The 20,170-nt window shown below is 32.6% G+C and overlaps 1 protein-coding gene across 5 annotated transcripts; it reads right to left on the bottom strand.

Moving 5' to 3' along the window:
- Positions 1-6,108: 6,108 nt before the first annotated feature.
- On the bottom strand, positions 6,109-16,891 carry LOC114320772 (uncharacterized). 5 transcript variants are annotated; one of them, XM_082899739.1, is made up of 8 exons: positions 16,513-16,891; positions 16,304-16,381; positions 16,170-16,203; positions 15,602-15,765; positions 13,874-13,989; positions 9,974-10,150; positions 6,991-8,445; positions 6,109-6,464 (listed from the first exon to the last, which is right to left on the bottom strand). In XM_082899739.1, exons 4-8 carry the CDS (start codon positions 15,603-15,605, stop codon positions 6,435-6,437), a joined length of 1,782 nt encoding a protein of 593 aa, XP_082755865.1. In that variant the 5' UTR covers positions 15,606-15,765; positions 16,170-16,203; positions 16,304-16,381; positions 16,513-16,891; the 3' UTR covers positions 6,109-6,434. The 5 variants fall into 5 exon arrangements, with proteins under 5 accessions (XP_082755865.1, XP_082755858.1, XP_082755870.1 ...); XM_082899732.1 differs by lacking the exon at positions 16,170-16,203; XM_082899744.1 differs by lacking the exons at positions 16,170-16,203; positions 16,304-16,381 and having other exon boundaries at positions 16,513-16,847.
- Positions 16,892-20,170: the final 3,279 nt, after the last annotated feature.

The following is a 20,170-nucleotide window of genomic DNA, read 5'->3' as shown; positions in this document are numbered from 1 at the left end:
AAATTTGCTCTTGAAATTGTATCACCGATCGGAATGAAAAAAAAAAAAAAAAAAAAAAAATTGTTGATGTTGATGAAACTGTCCAGGCACTGCTCCAGCTTCCTCTTCTCTTCCTCTTCTTCTCCTTCTTCACTGTCATCTTTTGCATCTTCAGGAAAAAACGAGAAAGAGAAAGAAAAGAAAAGAAAAAAAAAGTCTCGAGCCATTCGAGCCCCAAAAGTCTCGAGCTACCAATCGCAGTTGTATTTGAAATGCTAGTATGAACTGTGAAACTATATTACGTTGCCTGATAATTTAAAAAATAATTAATTATATCAATACTCCCTTAACTATTTACAAATATCATATTACCCTCTTTATCTATTAACTTGTATACTAGACCCTATGACTATAAAAAAAAATTAAAAAATAAAGTATACCAGGGAGGAAAGTGATGCATAATAATATAATAATAAGGGTCAAAGTGTGTACTTTCATAAATGAAAAAAGTAAAATGATATTTTGAGGGGTCATAGTGTAATTAACCTTTTAAAAAGAGTATTAGTATTAGTATCTCATAAATTATTTTGGACTCCACAATTTTTAACTTTTTTTATTACAATAATAACTTCAAATAAAATTACTATAAAGAATATCATTAATTTTGGAATACCCCATCTCACAATTAAATTTACACACCCACTACATCATGAATTCAGGTTTATGAGAGCACTCACATCCATCATCACCCATCCATCTTTCCTAAATCCCACTTTCAAAACCTACCCACCCTCAAAGCCTTGAAAACCCTTTGACGGCAATATACTGGCGGTAACAATGGCAACCATTTAGCTACCTACACTTCTCTAGCAATGACAATGAGTAAAAGTTTTTATAGTAACCACAACTCTATAAGACAAAAGGAGTACATCAATAAAAGCTTAGAGGAGGTTCATAACTTTGATGTTGTTTTTAACTCAGAGAAGATTGGCCTTGTAAAGGTAAATTTCTTGAAAAAAAAAGGACAAAAATAATAAAATCTATTCGTCATTTTTTCGGGACTGAACTTCCAAACATATAATTGAAATTCGAGAATAGATGCCCTGAACATTATTTATTTGTTCGGGAAGACATTCTCAAACAAATAAGTAATGTTCAGGAATGTAAGTCCGAACATGAAAATTTCTTAACACGTTTAACGGTCAAAATTGTTAACGTTTGCAGAAATTTTTATTTTTTCAAGTTCGAGAATACTGGCCTGAATATTACTTATTTGTTCGGGAAGGCATTTCCAAACAAATAAGTAATGTCCGGAAATGCAGGTCCGAAAATGAAAATTTCTTACCACATTAAACGGTTAAAATTGTTAACGCTTGCAGAAGTTTTCATTTTTTTCAAGTTCGGGAATACAAGCTCGAACGTGGAAATTTCTTAACACATTAAATGGTCAAAAATTTTAACATTTGCAGAAGTTATCAGAAACAACCCAAATCCATTATCAGGTTGAAAGGTTATTCCTTCATTGCGTAGCTTTGGTAATATTACTGTGTAGTTCTCTGCTAAACTCACAATTTTATATTATCTACCAACAAAATTAATCAAACCAATTATTATAATTTTTTCTCTTGATTTTTTTTCCTGTAAGAGAAAAAATTATTACGAGAAAACTAAGAAATTATGTATATGTATATATATATAGAGAGAGAGAGAGCATACCAACTGTGACAATGGTGGATGAGGCAGCAGAGACAGTAATTACATTAACTCTTCTTCTTCTTGGTGGGTTTTGCCAGGGTTTTTTGGAAAATGAGTTTTTTTTTGGTGTGGGAGGTGTGCATTCAATAGATGAAATATTTTCACAAGAATAATTTTGGTATTATTTGGGGGGGGAGGGGAAACGAAATTTTGAGGATTTCAAAACTTATAAATAAGGACCCAAAGAAATGAGGGGTCCAAAATAATTAATAGAGTGCTAATAGCACCACTCTTTGAAAAAATATATGAAATCTAACAATAATAAATAACTCGAGGAAAAAACAACTCTTGCACGTGTTCCATCCTTCGATTCACATTAAAGGGAAATTTGATTAAAAGCCTCTGGTAGAAAGCGTGTATTGCTTGAAGTCCAACACAAATTTTCTTTATCCATAAAGTTCCTTAGTTTTATTTGACCGGGGCATGAAGGCATTGATTTTTATGGGCATTTTTTACCTTTGTTTATATAAGAGACCTAATTAGAGATAGATTATGTATATTGAAGCTCGCAAACATGGCATTTGGCTCAAATTTGCTTTGCAATCTACCAATTATACATATATATATATATATATATATATATATTTGTATATGTGAGTTTAACTGTATATATGTGTGTATGTGCCATGAACTAAATTGCAATGGAACAAAAAATAAAACCAAGCAAGACTAAAATCAATGAAAAATTCCATATTTTCTTTCTAAAATCTAATCAATGAAAAGTTAGAAGATGAGTTTGAGCTCTTATGTGGATACGTGGAAGGTTTTATGTGTGTGTATATATTGTTGTTTGTTTATTAGTTTGTAAATATGAAAGTAAAATTTCATCTCTACTTGTTGTGGTTACTCTTTAATATGTACTTTATTGTTCTCAAAAAAAATATGTACACTGTTTTTTTTTTTTTTGGTGCTGATTTTCTGTTCAACAATGACAATAAAGTTTTAATCTGGTAATGTGCTTTTGAGTTATTTCTTCTTTTATACAAACTTCATTGTGAATCAGAGTAAAATGTTACTGTGAAATAAATTAAAATTTTACTATAAATCAGAATAACATTTTACCATGAACCAAAATAACATGTTACTGTCAAACAGAGTGACGTGTTACTTTTCACATTAATTTCGATAATAATATATATATATATATATATATATATATTAAATTTCATAGTCAACTTAAATCTTATTTGATAGGTCTTGATAAAAGAATTCTAAAAGTACAAAATTTATTAAAAATCGATATCTACATCAAAAGTTATATTATTTTAAAGTTTAATATTTTGGTAACAGTGATATGTGTTGAATTTTTCAAGATTTTTTTTTTTTTTTTGTATTTGTCCTTAATTAAAGTTTTATTTTGAGGAAGTTTTGACCAAATCCTCCTACATTAAATTGATATTAATAAGGTTATTTTTATAATCCTTTTGTATTACATTTAAACTAGCCCATCACCCGTGCTATACACGAGATAATCATAGATATTTATATTTGTTTTAGATTTTTTTTAATATATAAATTATGTTTTTTTAAGATTTTTTATAAAAATAATTTAACAATCTTATCACTAATTATAGTGTATGAGAGAAATTGAAAAAGGTACTGCAGTAACTATACACAGATTGCATCTATAATTATTTGTATGAGAGGATTTTAAATGCTGATCAAGAGGTTTTGACCACATCAATAAATGCAAGCATGTGGAAAGACATGTGAATTGATAAAAAGTTAATAAATGCTGATCAGGGGATTTTGACCAAATCAATAAATGCTATATTTTTTAATTAAAAAAATTAGAAAATTCAGATTGAGATTATTTAGAGCCATTGAACAAATTACAATCACATTTTTCTTTTTGTGAGTTAATTTCAATCATATTAAAAAAATCAAATTATAAACAAAATAAGATAATTTCAATCATACAAATCACAATTTTTTTAATGCTATCTAACTACAATGAAATTTTTCTCATAATAAAAAATAATAATTTAAAAAAATAACCATTCAAATAGTAAATAAAAAATATTATTTAGAACCATTGAACAAACTACAAACACATTTTTCTTTTTGTGAGTGTTTATGTTTATCTAACTTCAATCATATTAAAAAATAAAATTATAAACAAAAAGAGATAATTTCAATCATACAAATCACAATTTTTTTAATGCTATCTAATCATCATCAATAATTAAAAAAACACAATAATTTATTTTTCAAAAAATATAGTGAGTTAAAAAGATCAATTACAATTTTTTTGGGGTCAAAATACAATCTAATTATCATCAATAATTGGTATATTATGTGACCCTAATAAATACAATCCATTTTGTTTTTCGAAAAACACAGTGAGTTAAAAATCAAATCACAAATTAAGTGAATTGATAGTTAAAAAAACACAATAATTTTTTTTCAAAAAACACAGTGAGTTAAAAAATCAATTATAGTTTTTTTTTTCAAAATACAATCTAATCATTATCAATAATTGATACTTTAAAAATCAAATCAGAAAAAAAATCAAATCAAATCAAATCACAAATATTTTTATGCTATCTAACTACAATCATATTTTTTTTCATAAATAATTGTAAAGAAAAACTATTAAAACAGTAAATAAAAGATTAAATCACATTAAAAAAAAACCATTGAACAAACTACAATCACATCACATTTTTTCCATAATAAAAAAAATAAATAAATGAAAAAAAGAACCATTGACTAACTACAATCACATTAAAAAAAAAAACCATTGAACTAACTACAATCACATTTTTTTCTTTGTGAGTGTTTATGTTTATCTAACTTCAATCATATTAAAAATAAAATTAAAATAATAAATAAAAAAATTAAATAACATTAAAAAGAAAAACCATTGAACTAACTACAACAATCATATTAAAAAAAAAGTCATTGAACAAACTACAATCACATCACATTACAATCACATTTTTTTCTTTGTGAGTGTTTATGTTTATTTAATTTCAATCATATTAAAAATAAAAATAAAATAGTAAATAAAAAGATTAAATAACATTTTTATAAAAAAAAACATTGAACTAACTACAATAATCATATTAAAAAAAAAGAGCCATTGAACAAACTACAATCATATCACATTTTTCCCATAATAAAATAAATAAATGAAAAAAAAACTATTAAACTAACTACAATCACATTAAAAAAAAACATCATTCAACTAATTATAATCACATATTTCTCTCTGTGAGGGTTTATATTTATCTAATTTCAATCATATTAAAAAATCAAATTATAATTTTTTATTCTCTAGACAAATCACAAATATTTTTATGCGCTATCTAACTACAATATTAAAACAGTAAACAAAAGGAAAAGTCAAGAAGGAAAAAACAAAAAGAAGACTTACTGTTTGCATACGTGGTCACTGAAGTTGAAAGTGTAGAAGTGAGAAGTTAAACAGGAAAAAACAAAAATAAGACTTACTGTTTGCAATACGTATGTGAAAAGTTAAAAAGAGTATGTAAATTGGAGAAGTTAAAAAGACTTGAAAGAATTTAATCAGTGCTAAGTTTTTTTTTTCCAAAAAAAATCAAAAAAATTAAGAAATTAAAGTTCAGATATTGGAATTCTCACAAAATTTGTAGGTTAGAGATAGATATAAATGAATAGATAGATATAGATATAGATATTTATATTTGTTTTAAATTTTTTTTAATATATAAATTATTTGTTTTGGAAAAGGTACTGCAGTAATTATGAGAGAAGTCAAAAAGTCTTATGGGTTAAGAGAAGTTAATAAATGCTGAGGTTAATTTTTTTTTTTAAAAAAATTAAAAAATTAAAAAATTAAGATTGACATATTGGAACTTTCACAGGTTTGGGGGTTAAAAATCCTTTTTTAGTTAATATATAGTATAGATAAATTACTATCTCATATGGCACATTTTTCTAACCATCGGATATTAAGAGAAATCATATACCAATGATTATGAACGTGCCATTTGAAATGATAAACTAAACGTAATATAAAAAGATAATAAATATAGCATTATTGAATTGAAACAGGACCATCACATATACGCACGCTAGAGTTTCTGTACTTTGTTAGTAGCAGATCTAAATTCTGTTGGTACCTGAAGCCGTACCTCCTATGTCCATTACTCTTCATAACGTCCCTTTGGTTTCCACATTCATCAGCTCTACTTATCTGAAATGCAAGCAAACTCATATGAAACCTTAAATATTCAACATATGTTTGGGAACAATAATAAGAGTATAAAAATACTGAATTTTCAAAAGTACCTCATCTTGAGATGCACTGCATTGTGTAGTATAATTCAGCAAATTCGAAACCACCTATCAGGCTATCACAGTTACAAAAGAAACTAATAACTATTTAGCTTTTCATCTCATGAATGCCAATCTAAATTAACTCCAATGATCTCCATCAAGTATGAGAAATCAATCACAGTAACCGTAGCTAAATTCAAAATAGCCAAACGTAAAAGGGACAAAAACAGAAGATTACAACAATGCTCTCTCTCTCTCTCTCCTTTGTTTGGTAGGTAACAAATGCTCTCAGTTAAAATTATGAATTTCACACACAATCCATTCTGGAAATGCATCGTCTTGATGACCTCTTCACCAATGTTGTCAAGTTTCTTATCAAGGACAACTTTCTGCTGCATGGAATTTAAGAATAGCCAACGCAATAAGCAAATCAACTATCACCACCTTTTACCAGACAAAGAAATAAGCTGCACAAATGAGAAAGACGAGATCAGAAAAAAAGGAGTACTAGCAACAGCATCTAGAGATTTTAAGGGCACCAAACTAACAGTCGTTTCTGTCTAGATCTCGTGAGCACTTAACAAAGAAAATCAAAGCACCCGTGTGCTTAGACAACAAACTATGAAGTCTTTTAGTACTTCATATATTCAACTGACTAAGATGAAAATGATGCAGTGAATCGAGGACGCTAATTCGAGGCTCTGAATGATAATTTGCTAAGGCTTCATATACAAGTTTTTATTTATTCTTACATTTCCTTTCTAGTGGCTCAATGTAGCTAATATGTCAAATTTTCAAGATCAACCAATTGAGCCAAGTTAACATCATAAATTTAAATGGTCAAGTCAAAATATATAAACAAAGGCCTCAGCTCCTCGAATAAATGTATAAACCACCTGCAGAGTAAAAACTTTACTTTGCAGTGCCTAAAAATCACTGAACATTAAAAAAATAGAATTTCAGTGAGAGTCCTGAGAAAGGAAAATCACCAACCTGACGAGCCACCTGCACCATCCGTCGGCTGTCCCTAGATGATTCATCTATCAAGCTAGCCTTCTGGGGTTCTGGAGCACCATTTTGTTTCTCTACGACTGCCCTCTTCTTTGCATTGCTCTTTCCAACAGAAGTGTTTTCATTAGGCTTGGTCGATAATTCTTTCTTGCGCTTCCTGCTGAATGTGTACTTGACAATCCTGTTGTTGTCAGCTTCACTGGAAGTTTCAATCATTGCTTCAGATGTTTTTGCATCTTTTGAATTAGAATCCTGCAGTAGTTTATTGTCCGTCTGGTTAGATTTATAACTTGGAGCCCTGGGACTCTCTGCAGCATCAACTCCCTGTTTTACCAACACAGCCTCATCTACTGGCCCTGTGTCCTTGAATGTGGTATTCCCAGTAAATCCAGATGCTATAACTGTGTTGATATGAGGAGTTACATCAGTAGATCCTGACATAGAAACATCAGTTTTAATTTTAGTCTCACTTTCCAAATTTGCCAGCTGGTCAGGAAGAGACCTACAATAGGTAGCAATAGCAGCCCTACATTTGACTTTTCTTTTCCTAACGCTTCTGCGAACAACGCTAAGAGCCTGATCTTTGTTTTGTTGCACTTTTTCTTCCAATCTGGAAGAATTTTCCATTGAAGTCTGGTTTTCGGCCTCACTATAAGGCAAAGTACAAGCTCCCTCACCAGATTTAACATTATCATTGTTTGAACAGGAAGATGTTTTGCAATGAGAAAGAACCGAGGATGGTCTATGAGGTTTTACAAGATTAGGATTTAACCTGCATGAAGTAGCTTTAGCTCTCCCATATCGAGTTTTCCTCCTCCGTATGTTGCGAACCTTGAAAGGTTGATCCCTGTAAGTGCAACTCTTAATGCACAACTTGTCTTCCACACGAGTTGGGTTTTTCATTCCATCTATATTTTCAATCTTGGGAGGTGGTACAGTACATATCTCTGTATTTTGTTCATTCACCTTGGTGATTGACTCACACTTTTTGATAAAGTGTTGATCATTGCCATTTCCAGACGAAGGCAAGTTTCCATCCAGCAAGTTCCTTTCAAATGCACGAACCCTCTGAGTGCATCCATTTTTGTACAACTCGGGTTCTTTGCTTTTCACAATTATGGAAGGAAAATTAGGGTTATCAACACATGAGTTCTCCAAATCTGACTTCAATGATTCACTTAGTTTTGCTGAATTACAGCATTTGCAATCCATATTTCTGTGATTGAAAGGTGTACGTTCATGACAAGGCCCATCTTGTTTTTCAGTTGATTTGTTCAGAGGCTGCATATGGTTGTTCTTCACCTTATCCAAGTGATTTTGGGCCTTTTTCAACTCTGCTCTAAGGTCTAATATTGTCTCTTCTGCTTCATCAAGCTGTGCTTTGAGCTCTTCAATCCTTTTTTGCTGACTCACGGAGTTAATTTCTGCTTCAATGGTCTGCAAAAATCGAAGAAATGTAACATTATCGCCACATGTGAGATTTTGGTTTTTAAAATGATTTTAGAACACTAATACAAGTCATGTGTCTTTTTATGCGTAGCATTCATAAGATGTGCATCCATACAAAATGCTTCTTGAATTGCATAATTACATTTTATTACAAATTTGCTCATACATAAACTCAAAAGAAGTGAGTGGCAAAGTGAAATAATCTGTGAACTAGACTATTTAACAATATACTCTTATTATATTGCTACATCCTTTCAACTCCTAAGAAGTTATCAAATCTAACATTTGATACCCATACCAGAATCCACTACCTAAAAGAATAAGATATAGCTTCAGACCTACTAAGGTGTATGCATAACTGTAATTGCTAGTGACAAAAAATGTACAATAATTCAAAGTTCCACAATACAGTTCTACAAATTTGAAACCTAACTTTTTAGCTCAGCTGAGGAGAGATTCTCATTTTTTAGTCTTCACTAAATTTAGACAAAGATGCTAAATCAGGTCTCAAGCAGTTTTCTTCAATGGCAAGCCTCCAAATTCAAGAATAACTGAAAAAATGCCCTTTTATTTTTCTATTATAGCTGACCTTTCTTCAAATTGGGTATCAATGACTTAGGAAAAACAACTGATTTTTGTTGCAAGTACAGGAAGACCAAGCAGGGATGATCTAGCTAATGAAACTTAACATCTTTGAGGAGGCCTATACAGACATTAATTGTTCTTGGGTTATGAAGTGATTATGTCTGGAAGCACATATTACATGCATTTTAGGTGACATTGTGTAGGTCCTTTATAAATTCTACTCTAACTCAACAGGACATAGTCTTGATAAGGTGGAGATGGTTACATGAATTCATTTTCCTCCAATTGCCTCTATTCGAGATGCCATTTTCATAAATTGGAGGAATAACTCAACTCAATCAGATTTAGTTCAAGGAAAAATGGAGGAATAACTCAACTCAATCAGATTTAGTTCAAGGAATATAACCATTTTTGATACAGTGGTTAGTGAAAACGAGGATTACAGAACAAGAGTGGTAGAAGCGGAACCTCTTGAAAAAATGACTGTCCTGCCTAATTTCGACCCTGAATTGCTCATCATAAGTAGCAACTACAATCCCAATTCAATTTAATTTTGGAAATCAAAACATCCATCAGCGAAAATCATTCCGCACCAAGCCTATACCATAAAATCACAAAAATTCGAGCCGAATAAAAGGCACACATATGTACACACAGAAATCGAAAAACCGTCACAAAACTACAAAATGCCCAATCAAATCAAGATAAAAGCAACTAACACACACATAACTGTATAAGTGTATATGAATTCCACACAAATATGATTTAATTTTAGAAAACAAAACATTCATCAACAAAATCAATCCTTACCAAGCCTACATCATAAAATCACACAAATTCAAGCCGAAAAGAAATTGAAAAACTGTGCCCAATCAAAATCAAGATAAAGAGCAACTAAACTACACACACATTTTGACCATTTCAAAATTACCTTAGAATCGAACGTCTGTTTGAAGCGAAGGAGCATTCGAAGAGCCTCGTCTTTTGCGGCACACAGATCGTGATGAAAGCGAAGAGCCTTACGCTCCGACACCATTACGCGAGCAGCTGCCTCCTTCGCCGTGTTCAGTATTATATCCGCGTAAGCCTTCTTCAACGCCACCATTTTCTATATAAACCCAAAACAACTCATCAAAATTCAAAATCAACAGGCAATGTTCCAAGATACAAAATACTCTGATTCACTAAATACAACGCAATTGATCAATTTCAAAAAAATAAAATTAAAAATGGTACAATAAATATATATATATATATATATATACATGTATGTATGTAAATGAGTTGTAGGCGGCGTGACGGTGGTGGAGGAAGAAGTAGGATTGGGCGGTTATTTGGTTACCTCGGCATCTTCCATGAGCATGATGTGATGAGTAGGCGTTAACTTTGGGTTCAGAGTCTCAGCCACCGACTGGGAAGAGGAAACAAGGGAAGGCTCCCACTTTTTTTATTTTAAATTTTATAGACTTGAAATTTTACGGCATTGATTGGTTTGTTCTGAGAGAGGAATTTTGGAGAAATTTTTTTAAAATTTTGTTTGACTTAGTGATTTAAAAAAAAAAATCTAAATCACTTTTTTTCTTTTACACATTAATCAATCCCTTTTTTTCTTGCACACTTCTACTCAATTATAACAATATATCAAATCATCTCAAACTCTCATAATCCAAAATTATTTTCAAAAAATACAATCAAACAAACCAAAAAAATTTCTAAACTCTTTCTCCAAGATTTAGATTGGGATTTGAAAAAAAAAAGAAGAAAAAAAAGAGTAGTACAGTATAAAAAGATAAAAATAAATTATAAAATGTCACATTTAAATTATGTCAAAAAATTATTTCTAAACAGAATTAATTTAGCCAAACAATTAGCTAAAAAATTAAAAAATTACGCTAAAAAAATTATTCTCAAACCCATAGTATTAAAATGGATAAATCACAATAAGTTGGTTTGGTAATTAGTTTTTTTAAAGTTATTTTTTGAATTTTTATAAAAAAGACCAATAAAAATAATAAAGAGAATAAGTTGATTTTTAGTGATATTTTTATTATTTTTCTTTATTCTCAATCAAACCCTAAATCACTTTCTTCAAAAAAAAAAAAAAATATTGACCTCACAAAGTTTATATAATTAAATTTAAGAGATTTTTAATTCACATAATATTTTGTCTTATTTTTATTAGTAATTCTTTAGTTGTGTATAAATTAAAAACACTACAAAAATTTAACTTTTTGCGACGGCAAAATGCCGTCGCAAATACTCAAAATATCGTCTCAAAAGTTTTTTTGCGATGGCAAATGACTTTTAACGACAGCAAGTGAGGTGTCACAACAAAAGGCGTGCTAAAAGGTTTTAGCGATGACACAATACCGTCGTCTTTTTTTTGCGACAGCAAAGTTGTCTTTTTGCGATGGAATTCTACCGTGGCCATTAATATGTAAAAATCTGAGATTTTTTGAAACGGCACTGTGTTGCCATCGCTAAAAGTGTTATTTGCGATGATAAAAATACCGTCACAAGAGTGTTTTATTGCAACGGGTAACCTACCGTCGCTAAAAGTTTATTTGAGACAGCACAATAACTCCGTCTCTAAAAGGTTATTTGCGATAGCAAATAATACCGAAAGGTTTTTTTTCAGTTGTTGCCAATATCTTTTGCGACGGCATTGCTTATGTCGCAAAAACAATGTGATTCTAATGTTTTTTGAGACGATGTGGTGCCGTCTCCAAAAAAAAAAAAAAAAAAAAAATTGCAATAAAATTATTAAAAATATAAAAATTACATGTATGAAATGAAAAATAACTAAAAAATAAACCGATAATTACATAACAATATAAAAATTCCAGTATAAAAATAACAATCCATCCATAATAAAAATATTCTTCCATTCATAACATTACATCAGCAAAATTAACCCACTACATAATGTTGCAAAATACATATACAATGTTTAAATACATAATGTTGTTCACAATTCAAAATAACGTAAATCAAAAACAAAAGTTTTCGTCATGATTCTTCCGTGGGTAACAAAAACAAAAGTTAATCGCAATCTTCACACGCATGCATTCCACAAGAAGCAAACTGCTACTGGGGAAATATCTGAAAACAAAAAATAAAAAAATTAATGACAATATAATTATGTGTTAATATTTTAATTACAAAAAAACGTAAAAAAATTAACTATTATATAATTACAAAGATAATTAAGTAAATAATTTTGGCTAGACAGAAATCTAGCTCTAACTCCCAAGCCGGGAACCCGATTCGAGCCCCGTCTTCTTCCACAAGTCTCTCGTGCCTAGGCGGTCGTGTGTGTCAAGTTTTGTGCTAATCCGACCCCGTTTGATGATTTTGGGGCGCCAACACCTCGAATTCAAGTTTCTTAAGGAACTAGTTTGCCTAGAGTGAAATCCGGCTCTAACTCCCAAATCGGGAACCCGATTGGAGTCTCGTCTTCTCCCACAAGTCTCTCGTGTTTAGGCGGTCGTGTGTGCCAAGTTTCGTGCCAAACCGACGCCGTTTGGTGATTTTGGAAAGTCAACACCTCGGATTCAAGTTTCTTAAGGAACTAGTTTGCCTAGAGTGAAATCCGACTCTAACTCTCAATCCGGGAACCCGATTGGAGTCTCATCTTCTCCCATAAGTTTCTCGTGCCTAGGCGGTCGTGTGTGCCAAGTTTTGTGCCAAACCGATGCCGTTTGGTGATTTTTGGGCGTCAATACCTCGAATTCAAGTTTTGAAGGAACTAGTTTGTCTAGAGTGAAATCCGCCCTTAACTCCTAAATCGGGAACCCGATTGAAGTCCCGCCTTCTCCCACAAGTCTCTCGTGCATAGGCGGTCGTGTGTGCCAAGTTTCGTTCCAAACCGACGCCGTTTGCTAATCCGACGTCGTTTGGTAATTTTGGGGCGTTAACACCTCGAATTCTAAGTTTCTTAAGAAACTAATTTGCCTATAATGAAATCTAACCCTAACTCCCAAACTGGACACCCGATTCGAGTCCCGTCTTCTCCCATAAGTCTCTCGTGCTTAGGCGGTTGTGTGTGCCAAGTTTCCTGCTATCAATGGAAAATCCTCTGTCTTTTTTCTAATTATGGAATTAGCCTCTATCATATTTGGCTGTGTATAGTTAATGTATGGTTATTATTAGCTTAGAATGCAAAGATACATTTTATACTTGATCTTCTAGTGGTGGTGTATATGGAGTCTCATCTCCTGCAACTGTCTGTTGGGACATGCATCCCACATCACATACGTGAAGCCCAAAAAATATATTAGCAGTAGGATAGAGGAAACCACTGATCTCTAGTCTTAATATATGACAAACTGAAAAAATGAAAATATTTTCACCTTGTTCCCTCAAATGAAGACTTCAATTTCAGAACGGAAACTGGCAAAGGTAGCCAATTAATGACTATTACTTATCTATTAGGATGCATTTAAATAACTTTTTTTCACTATTTACCTCAAAGTCTATTTGTCTTGACTCTTGACTACGGTCAAGAAACAAAATGTTAAAACCTTAACTATTCATTCAATTGTAATCCATTTTGCAGCACAATACATCTAAAAGCTCAAAAAACAGTTCATCCAAGGAATTTATTTTACTTTTAAATAAAACATAAGAAAACTAGAGTAAATTGATGTCTGGCCAGAGAAACCTATAATAAACTTGTTGAAAGGTGGGCTTGAATTACTTTTAAAACCAGTGTGTGCATACAAGCACATAGATGGTTTAACTTCGGTCTTGATCACCTGAAATATGAAGTGTGATTGATCTGTCATAACATGTTTGGGTTTCTATGGATTAACATGAAAAGATGGCTTACTTGGAGTGACACAAGAATATTTGAAACAACTTGTCCATAAGTATCGTGGAAATGAACAGCGAGCTTCTCCAAAGGTACAACATCAATAACAGCTTCAAGCATTGGAATAGCAGTGCCTGGGCAAAAAGAAAGGGGGGGTAAATAAATAGAAATAAGTGAAAGAGGGGGAAAAAAAACAATATGTACAATTCAGGAAATGATTGAAGGATTTATTAAACACAAGACTTTAGTTAATATACATATTTTATTTCAATTCTATAATTACTTTGATCATCCTTTACAATGGAGAAAAGTAAACAAACATGCACACTATTTGTTCAAATATACTGTTCCCGAATCCCATGGGAACATCAATTTACACATGTTTTTCTCAGTTCACACCCTCCTTTCATCGGATATCAACTACCGAAGAAAAAAGGGTTCAATTATCAATTACCAAACAAAAACCCATGGTTCAGCTATACCTTTGGTTCGGTAATTGATATCACAGTACATAAGAAAATCCACCAACAAAATAAAAACTTCTTTCAATCCTAATTTCCATATTAGGGGGAGTAAAAAAACAAGAAGAGGAAAGCAACAGTTGCCTCTTTATAAAATAAACAGTTTAATTAGTCAAATAAATGGAAAGCAAAGAGCAAAACAAAACATAAGAAAACCCACCAACATAAATATATATATATATATGCATACAAATTGACAACATGTACATTTGTCTCTTCACCTTTAAGTAGCCAAAAAATTCAATCAAAATTAGCCCCTTTTTTATAACTAGGTGTCGGCGCTCTTGACTAGTACTAGAACCTTGAAGTTAAAAAGGGAAAATATTTGCCTATAAACCACAGTCTACTATTTTAGTTATAAAGACAGAAAGCATAACAAATGATTCCACCAAAAACACAACCAAACCTTCAAACTGTGATTATTTCAGAATGTATCTCTTCTCTCATGGTTGGCCTTTTGGGGAAGGAAACTAGTCTCTCTCAAGTTATTGGCATATATAAGATGATGGTAATTAAGTGAAAAATAAGAGGCCCTAAAAAAAACCCCTTCTAATTATGATGATATAGTATAGGGAACAAACAATAGTTAAGAAGTATCGACATTCTTCTCATATTCTTCTCATAGTAATGCTATAGACTTAGAAAAATTTCACAGAAAAGTGTCCAAAAAAAGCCAATGTGACAGCATTGTGCTAGAATGAATGTACACACACTATGTAGTGTTGCTAGCATAGCATTCTGATCACTTGAATTGTTTTTAGACATGTAAAATTTTTCTTCTCCACAATATCCTTAGTCTATGGTGGAAACAAAGCCATAGTTAAGAAGTATCAATATACTTCACACAGTAATGCTACATCCTCAGAATGCAGTGTGGCAACATTGTGCCAGAATGAATGCAATGCTACTAGCATAACATTTCGAATACTCTTCTCCACAATATTGTGTAGGATATGGTGGAAACAAAGCCATAACCAATATACTTGACACAACAATGCTACAAGCTCAGAAAAAATTCATTAAAAAAGTGTCCAAAATGCAATGTGGCAGCAATGTGCCCTCGTGGATGCAATGTTGCCAAATTAGCATTTTGAACACTTTCCTGGGGAAAAAAAAAATAGTATAGCATGTTGACTACTTTCCTGGCAAGAGTTCTAACTTCTAATTCAAAGCATTTTTTGCTAGCAACAAGATGATTCAAAAAGAGGGAAAGAGAGGGACAAACCCATAAGGATGTTCAGCTAGGATCAAGGCATTTCTGATGATTTCAGCCCGGAGACGCTCCCTGGGTTCTCCCTCAGCATGTAACACACATTGTTGCAGAACGCAACACCCGCTTTTGTTAGTCGCAATTTCAAGACAGTTATCGGCTACCACAATCCAAAGGTGCTGTGCGGGAAGAAAAAAAAACACATTTTAAAGATTCACAATAGGGGTATTAATAACATCAATTAAAGAGAAGTATATGTTCTCACTTTTGAAACTGTTGAAAGCTCTGCTAGTGAGAACTATGAATTCCATATGCAAATAATATGTTTAAATTGCAATGTTGCTTCTAGGGTCACAAATTAGCCACATTTTCAACCATGAATTCATAGTTGTATATTGTAACTAGTGCAGACGGCACATGATCCTATGTCCCAAATTTCTCTGTCCCTCCTATCCTAAAATATTCACAGTTATTGAATTATGACTTCACAGTTAACGCCCCAAAGCATAACAAATGAATCCAACTAATAACAAATGAATCCAAATGAAATCAGAGTTGAGATTAGAAGTGTGGGCACTCTCACCTTCTAATCCATCAGGCCTCCATCACACAGGCCTCTGTCACACAAATCTGAATTGAGACTAGCATTTATTTACATTAAAAATATATATATATAATGGCAATTCCATAGAAAAGAGAAGATATATAGAATAGAACCTCTTCAACTGCCTTCTATCTAAGGCATTCTAATCCCAGTTTTCGATCCTTATCTGCCCAACCAAATCAACATTGTACCTATGTTAAGCAGATTATTAGAGATGGCTAATTGAAAACCCTAGGAGAAGATTCAAGATTGCAAACCCTAGGAGAAGAATCGATGGGAAGGAAGAGAATACGAAACTAAGATTGTAGACGGCGGTGCTCACCTTCGTAGACGATAGTGCTCACTATCGCCGGTGGTGACGATGGAGGTTCGAAATCGAGAGAGACAGAACTTCGAAATTGAGAGAGAACTTCAAAATCAAAATCAAAATTGCTCTGAAATGAATCTCTCGCCCCCCTCTCTGAAATGAATCGAAATCACTGAGGCGACGAGAGAGAGGGCGGTGAGGGAGCAGGTGTGGCGGCAGCAGTGGCGGTCGCCGGTGGCGGCACCAAAGGCGACGACGTAGGCAGAAGAGATAAAGAGAGAGGAGAGAGAGGAGAGAGAGAGAGTGAGAGGGAGTGCTAGGTTAGGGACTCTAGGGATTGGGGAGATCGTGAGAAAAAAATGGGGAATTGAGATAAAATTGTGGGAAAACGAAAAGAGTTTTTTTTTTCGTTAAAAAAAATATATATATTTATATATACTGTGCCATTTTGGGAACATAGTAAAAAGTCACGTTTTTGGACAAAAAGTCAAAAAAGTCATTTGGCAAGTGCTAAAAACGCAGCCCTAAAATTACAAATTAGGGCCTATGAAAAATAAATAAAAAAATAACTCTCTTATGTTGGGTAAGGGTATTTTGGTCATTTTAGTTTGATTTGACATCATAAATAAATATTAAACTAAAAAGCAAAAGTCAGCTTTTTACCAACTTTCCAAATCACTTCAAAAAAAGCCAAAAAACTTGATAAAAAGCCAAAAGCCAGCTTTTTACCAACTTCCCTTAATGAATTTATTTTTTTTATTTTTCATTTTTTTTAGTTAATGATTTTTTTTTTATTTTGCATTTTTTTTTTTAGATTTTTCATTAAAAATTTCTTTGTTTCATTTTTATTTTAATGAAAAAAAATTATTATTATTTTTTTATTTGGTAGAAGTAAGGGTAATATTTTAATGAAAAAATATTTTCTATTAAAATAAAGTTAATTTTTTGTGGTCAATGTTTTTTTTTTTTTTTTGGTTACTATAAATCAGGAACTAATTTTTTATGGTAGAGGAGATGGAACGGCAATAGTGGTGAACGTTGTGGTGGTGGTGATGGTGAAGGAGATTAGTGGTGAAGTTGTAGTAGTGGTAGAGGAGATGGAGTGGCGATGGTGGAGGAATGGTAATGGTAGTAGTAGTGGCAGTAGTAGTGGTGGTGGTGGATAAGAGGTGATAGTGGTGGTGATGGCGAAGGAGATTAGTGGTGAAGTTGTGGTAGTGATAGAGGAGATAGAGTAGCGGCAGTGGATGAGAGGTAATGGTAGTAGTAGCAGTGGTGGTAGTAGAGTGTGTCGATGGTGGTAGTAATGATAGTCATAAAAGTGGAGTGGCAGCAATGGTAGTAGTGGTAATAGTGGAATGACATTTGCAGTGGTGGTGAAGATGGTAGAGGAGATGGGTAGTGTGAGATAGGGTGGGCGCGGGTCGGTTGCGGCCATGGAACCTCCAATCTGCCATCTGTCCGCCAGATTGGCGGATTGGAGAAAATCAATCCGCATCCGTCCACCAATTTGACGGATGCGGATTGAGCGGATTAGCTGTTTGGCGGATGGATACGAATCGGTTTAGCGGTTTGAAATTTTATAAGTTTTCAACATAGTTTACCTCGTGCACTTTCTCAAAAAAAAAAAAAAAAAAAAAAAGTATTACAGTCAATGACTTAAAAAAAAGTATTACAATTACTGCATGTCTCATCCAAAGAAAGAAAATTTGAAACTTTAGAATATCACAATCACTGCATGCCTCATCCACATATTACAATCACAACATGCCTCATCCACATAAAGTATTACAATCTGTGATTCTTCAAATATAAAAACAATTCAAACCACAAAAACCATTGACAGAGCAATAGTAGAGATTGTATGTCTCTGTATTGTTACATTTATATATGTTTTGAAAACTAAAACCAACCAGCATATATATTATTTTCTATTTATTACTTTTAGAGTTAGATTTAAAAATCAAAAAATATAGATAAATAATACGTTTATTTTTTTCAATTAAAAAAATATATTCAAGTTGAAAACTTTTTTTCAATAGAATATTTGAATTTTTTTTCAATTGAAAACACAAACAAAATATTTAAACAAATTGAAAATACAAAATCTTAAAAATTACTAAGGGTACTCGCAGTTTGGCGGTTCGGTTGCAGCCAAAGGAACCTCAAATCTGCCATTCGTCCGCCAAATTGGCGGATTGGAGAAAATCAATCAGCAACCGTCCGCTTATCATCACGCATTCGTCCAAAATGCGGCGGATCGGTTCAGTTCAGTCGGTTTTGACGGATCGGTATATCCGCTGCTCACTCCTAGTGTGAAAGAGATGAATGAGAGACAGATAGAGAGATAAAGAGACAGAGAGATAGAGACAGAGTAATAAACGAGAGAGAGACAAAGTGGTTGCTAAAAGTGCATTTTCTTGTAGTGTCTTAATAAATTAAGAGGGAACTTGGTAAATAGAGAAGAGAAGAAGGGGAGAGTGAGAAAGGCGAACACAATGAATGAGAGAGAGACAGACAGACAAATAGATGAGCAGACAGAGAGAGAAAGAGAGAGACAAGAGTGACGAGTGAGAGACAAAGACAGAGAAAGAAAGAGACAAAGAGAGACATAAAAAGAGAGAGGAACAAGAGATGAATGAGAGATAGACAAAAAGAGAGAGAAAAATAACAAAAACAGATGAACGATAGAGAGACATAGAAAAAGAGAAAGATAGAAAGAAGAGAAATGAGTGAGAGAGACAGAGAGATAGAGATAAAAAAATGAGAGATAGAGATAAGAGAGATAAGTGAGAAAGACATAGAGAGAAGACAGATGAGAGAGATAGAGAGAAGAGAAATGAGCAAAGAGAGAAAGAGAAACAGATAGATAGACAGATAGAAAAAGAAGATAAAAGAGAAAAGTAATGAGTACGAGAGAGAAAGAGAAAAAAGAGAGATAGGAATATGAAAAATTGGGTAAAAAGAGATAGACAAAGAGAGGGATAGAGAAAGAGCGAAAACAAATAAATGAGAGAGAGATGAGCGAAAGAGCGAGAGAGATAAAGAGAAGAGAGATAGAGAGAGAAAAGAGATGAGAGAGATAGAGAGAAGAGAGATGGGCTAGAGACACAAAGAGAAAGAACGAGAGAGAGAGAGAGAGATAGACAGACAGACAGACAGAGAAGAGTAATGAGTGAAAGAGAGAAAGAGAAGAGACACAGAGACATAGAGAGAAAGAGAGAGACAGACAGACAGACAGAGAAGAGTGATGAGTGAGAGAGAGAAAGAGAAGAGAGACAAAGACACATAGAGAGAGAGAGAGAGAAGAGTGATGAATGAGAGAGAAAGAGAAGAGAGATAGAGACAGAGACAGAGAGATAGGAAGATGAAAAAATGGGTGAAAAGAGAAATGTTCAAAAAAGTAAAACGATGTCGTTTTTTTTTTTTGTGACAGAAAATACCGTTGCATTTATTTAAACCATTTTGTGACTATATATATATGAAGCCGTCTCAAAACCACAATATATATATATATATATTTTACTCTTTTTTTTTGCAACGGTACCTATTACAGTCGCAAAAAACTCTTTTTTTTTTTTTTTGTGATTGCAGCTGGTGCCGTCGCAATAACTTTATTTTTTTGCGACAGCAATATCTGCCGTTACAAATGCTCTATTTTTTTTTGCAACAA

Source organism: Camellia sinensis, chromosome 1 (genome assembly GCF_055761805.1).
Source record: "Camellia sinensis isolate YWXY chromosome 1, ASM5576180v1, whole genome shotgun sequence".
Classification (NCBI taxonomy): Eukaryota; Viridiplantae; Streptophyta; class Magnoliopsida; order Ericales; family Theaceae; genus Camellia; species Camellia sinensis.
Note: the sequence above shows the minus strand (reverse complement) of the source record. Positions and strands in the feature narration are given on the sequence as shown.

Coding starts and splice junctions, on each gene's coding strand:
- LOC114320772 (XM_082899739.1), bottom strand. Junction 8,446..9,973: donor AACAGACGTTCGATTCTAAG/GTAATTTTGAAA, acceptor CGATTTTTGCAG/ACCATTGAAGCAGAAATTAA. Junction 6,465..6,990: donor TGGTGCAGGTGGCTCGTCAG/GTTGGTGATTTT, acceptor TCATTTGTGCAG/CTTATTTCTTTGTCTGGTAA.